The 8,720-nt window shown below is 34.2% G+C and overlaps 1 protein-coding gene across 21 annotated transcripts in view; it reads left to right on the forward strand.

The window, feature by feature from the left end:
• SPICE1 (spindle and centriole associated protein 1) overlaps positions 1–5,339 on the forward strand; it is a 60,196-nt gene extending 54,857 nt beyond the window's left edge. For 20 of the 21 annotated variants that reach the window (XM_023524959.1, XM_011379015.2, XM_011378877.2 and 17 more), the window contains 4 exons: positions 106–289; positions 2,433–2,535; positions 3,520–3,607; positions 4,827–5,339. In XM_023524959.1, the coding sequence (XP_023380727.1) occupies positions 106–289; positions 2,433–2,535; positions 3,520–3,607; positions 4,827–4,880 (429 nt within the window). In that variant the 3' untranslated portion in view covers positions 4,881–5,339. Of the gene's footprint in view, positions 1–105; positions 290–2,165; positions 2,236–2,432; positions 2,536–3,519; positions 3,608–4,826 lie in introns of those variants that run through there. The other variant, XR_897040.2, reaches the window with a different exon arrangement.
• Positions 5,340–8,720: the final 3,381 nt, after the last annotated feature.

Consider the following 8,720-nt stretch of genomic DNA (forward strand, 5'->3'; position numbering starts at 1 on the left):
ATACTTAACTTGTTGGCTTTTAGTAGAAAAGTTTATTTTTACAAAAAGTCAGAAATTTTTGGATTATTTTTAATATGGAATTTGTGCCTTTTTTTTTTTTTTAAGAATTTTCCAGCAGCACAACCCCTAACACCAAGTAGTATGGAGGAACGGATTGCAGAATTGAACCGGCAGAGTATGGAGGCTCGTGGAAAACTCTTGCAGTTAATAGAGCAGCAGAAACTTATTGGTTTGAATCCTTCTTCTCCACCAGTATCACCTATTCAGTCACCTCTCAGAGCTTGGACTGGTTGGTCACAAATTCATGATTTAAAAAGTAGACAGTTTAAAAGCTAGAAAGTTTTTATATGAGAGCATATAATTCAGTGCCTTTAATTTTACACAGAAAGAAACAGACTAAATTACAGAATCAGTATATAGAGATAAGACTAGAAGGCCAGTCTCCTGTTAGAAAGCTTTCTTGTGATGCGTGCTGTAGTCTTCGGTGTCTGCATTTCTAAGTTGCCGTACATGGAAATGAGACTCATTACAGTATATGATTCACTTAGAACATATGCTGCAACTAATTATAAAATATAAGCTTTAGAATGAGAATTTAGAATTTCATCAGCAACAAATTACAAATTATTATTCTGTTAAAATCATTTAAAACATTTTTATTTGTAAATTAAACTTTTGTTGTTACATTTAGGACTGAAAAGCTAGAGGGGATTCTAAATAATAGAACAGTAACCAGAAAATTAGTTGTCATAGTATTCACATTCAAAAAGGTACTGATGAGACAAAGGTGATCTCAAGTTGTGCTTTAGCTAAAATTTGAATTATTAAGATCCTTAAGGGGTAGAGCTACAGAGACTGATTGTGGCCCCATCTAAGAGTTTTCTAGTGGCCCAGAATAGAAAAAGCTCTGTATCAGGAAGTGGTGTATTCCAAGTGTTTAAGAATCTTGGTGTTTCAGAAAGATTCATATGTCCTTTGGCTGATCGAAGTGGGTTACCTTTAAGATATCTGCCAATAAGATGTTTTCTCTCAGAACTTATTTCCTTTTTGAAACTACAGACTGAGAAAGCAGACTCTTTTGGAAATTACTGGAGATGACAGATAATGCATTTCCCCAAAAATAAAAGAGGACATGTTTATTCTAGACTTCTTCAAATGAGAACTTTGTCTGCTGTTCTTCAGTCATGAAGTCTAGAGGCAACTTCTGATTAGAATGAGTAACTTAAATCACTCAATATGTATGATCACCTACTACGTGCCTGCCATGTTCTGGAGACTGGTGATACTGCATCAAATAAGACAAGTCCCTGCTCAGCTTGACTACTTTAGTATCCAGATTGGGGAGCAGGCAATAAAGAAATAATCAAATAAATGTATGGGATAATGTCAGTTATTGCTCAGTACAATGGAGAAAAATATAGCAGATCACGCTTAAGAATAATTTTTTAATTAAATGAGACATCTTCTGTTTCAGTAGTTCTTTAAGGAAAAAATACTTTTATTTCTGTTATTTCATTTAGTCCTCAACGCACCTTAGGAATAGACAGAACCGATATTAAAGCTGTTTGATAAATAAACTGATGTGCATGTAGGTTATATGATTTGTCTGAAGTTCTAAAGCAAATCGGTAAATTTGTAACTGTTCTTGCCACTCTTTTCTTAAGTAAAATTCTTGGTTTTACAGGAACCTCTGTGGGCTGTAATGCTAAAGATAAAAGTAAATCATATGCCATGCAGAAACTCTTTTATTTTCTAGGGAACCAAGGTATATGTTATAAAATTAAATAGGGTGTCACTACCCTCTAAAGCCCAGAAATCACTGATTTAAAGCAGTGATTCATGGGAGCCTCTGTGAAACTGTCTGGGATAGACATGAAGCCTTTCATTCATAGATACTTAGTAAATATTTGTTGATTGATAACCTACTTCTGAAAATTGAAAATATACATAATTCTACTTGGCCGTATGAGCTCTTCAGCTAACTTTCCCTTCCTATTTAATGTCTTCAGTAACAGTAATAATGTGATAGACTAAGAAGACTTAAAGTTTTACTTCAGAAATTTTCTTTCTTTTTCCTTCTTTTGGGAAAACTTTAGATAAGCTGTTTTTGACAAAAATTTCAAGTTCTTTAGGGCTAGCTCTTAATTTCTGTTTTTCACTTCCAGATCTGACATGATACTACTTGTCTGAAGATTCTGGCTCTCTATGAACGGGCATGCTACTGAATTGACACTAGTAACTAATGTTTCTTGTCTCACAGTTCATTTGTTAAAAAATCCTTCAAGTGTTATCTGTGGGCCATAATGATAAAATATAGAAAGAACTCCCAAATTGATAATGTAAAATTTGCAGTAAGATAGAAATCAAGTTAAAAATTTTAATTTTAATTTTAATGAAAGGTAATGAAACTAATATTTATTTTTATATTTTAGAAGGAGGAAAGAGGACAATTGAGGTATCTATTCCAGGAGTAGAAGCCTCAGAAAGCTCAAAATGCAGTACTATCTCTCCTACCAGTGGGATAAATACAAGAAGGTAGGGTTGCAATGTGAATAGTTACTTAAAAAAAATCAGGAATGTGGTATGTGTTTTATTCCCTTTGTGAAACAAGAAAGTGCATAATATCTGACTTAGGTTTGGACAGACTCACTCATGTAGAGAAAATAAAGTAATGAGAGAGGAGAAATTTGGAGGAAAAAGAAGAGGCACGAGGAACAAGCCTTCATTAAGTAGAAAAGCATGGGTTGGCCAAGGAAAACAAAAATCAGTTAATAGCACAAATATAGAATGATTTATGGATTACAAAATGAGGGTGGGTAAATCGACTAGTAATATTTTCCTTCTTTACGATAATGAAACTGAAGCTCATTGAACTACTTGTGTGATTTGCCTTGATATCTAGGGTCACGTGTTGGTAAATTCTGACGCTAAAGATGTCCTCGGCTTTCTGTCTCCACTCTACATGGCTCCTATTGCACTGCGCTGCTCCAATTCTTGTTACTCTCTTCCATTACCTCAGCCTTTTTCCCCTGTACGTGTTAATGCTAAAAACTTATCAGTGTGATACTGTAATGGTGGATACATGTCATACATTTGTCAAAACCCATAGAGTGTATAATACAATGCATGAACTCTAATGTAGACTATGGATTTAGTTAAAAATAATAATGTATCAATATTATCAATTATAGTAAATGTGCCACACTGATACAAGGTGTTAATAATAGAGGAAACTGGGGAGGGAGGAGAGGTTGAGAATATATTGGAACTCTTTGTACTTTACACTCAGTCCTTCTGTAAATCTAAAACTACTCTAAAAAAACAAAGTCTATTAATTAAAAAAAAGACTTAGGTTGGTAAAAATATGTTACAAATATTTGATCTCATTTGGACCTAAGTCAGCCATTTCTTTTCAAGCCCTTGCCAGTATTGAGAATTGTCAGTCTTAATAATTTTTGAAGATTACTAATGATAGATTACTCTCTCACTCTTTCACTCTCTTTTATTTCTCACAAATAGATCTTCAGGGGCTACTAGTAATTCTTGTTCTCCATTAAACGCCACCTCGGGAAGTGGACGATTCACACCTGTTAATCCAAGAGCAAAAGTATGTGATCAAATATAATGTGTGAAAGGGCAGGAGGGTGAGGATGGATGTTTAGTGATTTCCATTCTTTATTATTCCTGTTATCCTAAAGATGATAGAAAATTCTCACAAGAAAAATATTAATTCAACTTTGTTAGAAAAACAAATTACACTTCTTTTGTTTTCTAGGATAACTAAGGAATAAGATAAAATTCAGTAGGATTTCAACAGCTGTTAAAGACTGGAAATTACTGGTTTTAGACAGAGCTTCCCAAGTAGTATGGCAGGACATCTCAGGTGTGCCTTGAATAGGCTGTAGGTATACTGAGATATTGGTTCCTTTAGTCCTTGCTGTGGCTGGGTGGAGCTTGGGATAGCTGGAGCCTTGAGGCCAGTCACTTTCTGTGTCACTTACCCCGGTGTCTCATATCTGAGTGTGACACTGATTAGAGTAGTTATGGCACAAAGAATAAATAAATGTCTTACATAGTCTTCATGCATTCTGATTTGCTATAGGAATGTATAGAAACTAAGCATCTTACAATATATCCACAATTTTTGCCAAAAACATTTTTCTTTGTTGGTAATATAACAAAATATAGTTCCCCTAAGTGTTTAGTCAAAGCAAAACTTGAGGATATCTTTAAAATCATAAACATTATACTTGTAAACTTGAGCTAACAACTGTCTGATATGGGGGGAGTTTTCTTTGCTCTTCTTGCCATTAACTTTAGTAATTAGACCAAATAGTGAGTGTTTTATTAACAATTGAGTTTTTACAGCCCAAATTAATTGGTAGGCTCAAATATCCTAGTTGTCCAGGACTAGAAGATTTGTCCCTTGCTGTTAATTATATTCTAAAAAAGCTTTAAAGTAAACTATTTTATCTAATTTGCCCTTAGTTTCTGGAATTTAGTAACAAATTTAATTTACAAGCCCAACTAATTCTTTTTGTTATTTTTAAAAGTTGTACCTATGATTTGTATAAAGCACTGGATTTACCCTTTTTAAAAAAATTAGGTCTCCTAAATCAATAAAGATATCTGTTGCTCAAGGATTCAGTTATTTTGGAGTGTCTCTGTTAGAGAATAAACATTGCCAGTAGCGATTTTATTTTCAGGGTCATTCAGTGGCATAGGATAACTTTGGTTCTATGTGCTTGGTCTAAATAATTGTAAATCTTGAATGGTCTTATGTTTCTGATTACTTTCTATATCTTTTTTGCATCTTTATTCAACAGATTGAGAAACAGAATGAAGAAGGATGGTTTGCTCTTTCTACCCATGTGTCATAAGTGAAGTTGAGTTTTAGTTTGTTCTCAGTAATATACTCTAGAACTCACTCTCCTGTCCCTGCTCCTCCTTTCAAGTATTTAATGTCCTTCTTTCAGATAAAACCTACAAAGATCTTGTGACTTAGTACTAATAGAACAAAGAAATAAAGCAGTTATTTTATTTTTGACCTTTTAAAATAGAGTTCCAACTAACAAACAACCTACAGTCTCTTTGTGAATAAAATTTTGATTCTAGGGAAATTAAAGTTTTAGATTCTAATAATTTCATATGTATTTTAAGATTTTCCGAGTAGTACATTATTTTATCATCTTTATTTAGTTTTTAAAAAATCTAGTGTATCTTAAATGTCGATCTATTTATTTTTATTTCATTTCTTTCTGAAGAACTAAGTTGCTTTGCATGTGACTTGAAATAAAAAGCCTCTGTGTGATTAAAGTTTGGTTTTCAGAAAAATTTAACACTTCCTTTGTTTTTTTTATTTTGGGGCAAGTCACTGTAGTCTACTACTTTTTCCATCAACTAGAATGTTTAGCTTTAAAAAGTAGGCATGGGGTTATTTGTTTATATTTGCCTCAGGAAGTAAGAGTGGTTGTATATATTGTAAAATTGTTATGCAGTCTTTAGATGTGAAAATGTCATCAATAGTGGTAATGTACATCAAATAAATAATGATCGTAGAGCTCGGATGTGTAAATGCAGTAACAATGATTTGTTGGTGTATTTAGAGTTTGAAACAGAATTGAATACCAAAATTTGCTATCAATTTTCCTAGCCCAGAATCTACTAAGCATTCAGGGTAAGTTTTTCTTCAAGGCACCTGTTTGTCTCTCAGACATTGGTTTCTATTTTAAACTTACTTTTTGAATTATCTCTGCCCCTCAGCTCTGTGACAGGAATTCTTAACCTAAGTGAGGTGGGAGTGGGGTGGGGAAAGCAAATTGAAGCTCTGTACTTGGAGAGCTTTCTGAGACAACACCCTCCCTCCTCTTGAAATTGTAAGTCACTGTTCTAGAAGTGTCATTCGCAGTTTTTATTTGAGCCTCTTCATTGTCGTGGTGGCAAAAAATAATAATTTCTTCTGATATTACTGATTTTATTTATGTGAAGTCATCTGTATTCATCTGCATTATTGCAGATTCTTCCATTTGTATTGCGTGTTTTGAAACTTGGTATTTAATAAATAACGGTCCCTGTCTGGGATATAAACCATTTTGGTGTTATCCCCTATCCTATATTATTGGAAAGTTAGATTATCTGCTTGGTTTGTGAATATTCTTTTGACATGCGTTTTCTTTAATATTCTCCAGCTGGTTGGCTCTTTATTTTTTAAATCTAATATTTTTTAAACCCCAAAAGCCACAATTTTCAACTTTGGGAGCATTTAAAAAGTGGCACACTGACTATGGGGTGTGGGTGAGCCCTTGACATGGTATTTTAAAAAGCAAGGGAGGGAGCAATTGGGGGAATCATTTTATTAACTATATAGATGTCTAACTAATGTACTGTATACTCAAAACTAACTTAAATAAATAAATTTAAAAAAATAGGGGTTCCTTAGAGAGCCCCCTCAGTTCATCCCTACTTAAATGAAGTAATAAACACAATGCAAAACTGGGGCTGGGCGGGGTGGGGGAAGTCGCTCAAAGTGATTTAATGTGCAGCCAGAGTTGAGAACCATTGTCAAAAACTTTTACCACTAGCTCACTGGCAACCTGTGGGACTGACATTTAAGTACTCATCCTGTTCATGTTTGTTTTTGCTGATAAAGTCCAAAAATAGATTGAAAAACTCCAAGAATACTAGATGTAGAGAAAAGAGCCTTTTCTAGGTCTTCTAAACCAATGCTTCTCAACTTTGACTGCCATTAGAGTCATCTGAGGACCTTCTAAAATTCCTAATGCCCAAGTCTCACTCCATACCAATTAAATTAGAATCTCTGGGGGCAGGACACAAACCTCAGTATTTTTTAAAAATCTCCTAAGATGATTCTGGCGTACAGCCAAGCCTGGGAAAAATCATTACAAAGATTACTTATCATCTCCAAATCATATATTGATGCATGTTTGGTTTTGGTTAACAGTTAAACTACTTAAAAGCCCTCTTTATCAGCTTTCAGAGCCAACTGCATCAGTGGGTCTTACAGTATGAACCCCAACCAGCAGCATCAGCATCACCTGGGGTACTTGTTAGAAATCAAAATTCTTGGGCCCTTCCCAGATCTATGGATCAGAAATCTGATGTCTGTTTTAATATGGCCTTCATGTAATTCTGATGCAGGCTCAAGTTTGGGAAACATTGATCTATAGCATTGAAGAGAGGTGAATCTCTGCTATATTTGACTGTGAAAGAACGCAACAACTTGGAACTAACTTTTAAGAGTCCAAACTCAGATTACTTGTGTTTCTTGTGTCTAGACTCAAGTTTTTGGATAACATATAACTTCACCAGTATGCCCCAGAAAACTGCTAATCACTTGCTAAACGTTAATAGAATTCATAGTTCTCCAAATTGCAGCACGGGAAAGAAACTAGATCAATAATTAAATCCACAGTTGTGATATAATCATTCTCACTCTGTATAGTGAAATCATTTGGGTTAGGAGAATTTAACAATAATTTACTGTTTACTAAGTGCCAGGCACTGTGATAGCCCCTTTACATGACTTCATGACACCTTTATGAGGATAAGTACTGTTATTCTTATTTTGCAGATGAAGAAACTGAGGTACAAGGAGGTAAGGATTCTTTCAAGGTCACACAACTAGGGAGTGGTGACACTACAATGAGAACATAGTCAGTCTTTCTCCAAAGCCTATGCTGTGCTGCCACCTTGCAGTGTGTGTGGTATGGAAGCACCATTAATAATAATAGCTATCTTTTATTGAGCCATTACTGTGGCAGGCACTGTGCCAAACTGCAGTGTCCCTATTATCTCATATTTCACAGTAAACCTATGAGTTAGATGTTAAATGCCACCTACCCACCTTTATAGAGAAGAAAATTGAGCCCTAGAGGTGAAGTAAGTTGCCAGTGTCATAGTACTTGTAAGAACTAAAGCCAGGACTTGAAGCTCATTGGACTTCTAATTTATAAGAAAGAACTAATATAGAAATAACTAATACAGCATAATGGCTAAAGGTGCAAGTATTGGAATCAGAAAGATTGGATTCAAATGCCACCTCTGCCCTTTGGGCTGTATCCCTTGGGCAAATTAATCTTATCTTTTCCATTTGAAAGTCAGAGATAATAATAATATCTTTCTCACAGGGTTATGAGGATTAAGTGAGGTAAATATATGTAAATAAATATGCTAAGAACAGGATCTGACTCAATAAACATTCAGGAATGGTGACTGCCAATTTTTTGGTGTATAAATAAAACTATTTCTTCTGTGTTTCCAGATTTTAAGACATTCTGTAGTGAATTTATTGTGTTTTTGCCAGGTTAACAATTGGACCCAGTGTTTTAAATTTCAAGGTATTTCACTCGAAAAGATATTGGAGGTTGAAAGAAAATATATTGGGCATATTATCTGAAAATGTAATTAATGTTCTATTTAAAAGTAAGTTTATTCTATGTTTTCTGACTTTTTAGACACCCTGGATATACCATTTAATAGTAGCAAGGATAATGGTCTTTTTTTTTTTTTTTTAAATCCTGGACAATGCTTGCCTAAAGAGAACAATATTACTAACCAATGCATGGTATAAAGTTTTGGGGAAGTTGTCATGTGACATTATGGAAACCAATAAACACAAAATACAATACAGCTATTCTGTCTTTATTGAGAAATAATTTATAAACAATAAACTACCTCTGTTTAAAGAGAATAATTCATTG

The sequence above is a fragment of the Pteropus vampyrus genome, unplaced genomic scaffold, assembly GCF_000151845.1.
Source record: "Pteropus vampyrus isolate Shadow unplaced genomic scaffold, Pvam_2.0 Scaffold1, whole genome shotgun sequence".
Classification (NCBI taxonomy): Eukaryota; Metazoa; Chordata; class Mammalia; order Chiroptera; family Pteropodidae; genus Pteropus; species Pteropus vampyrus.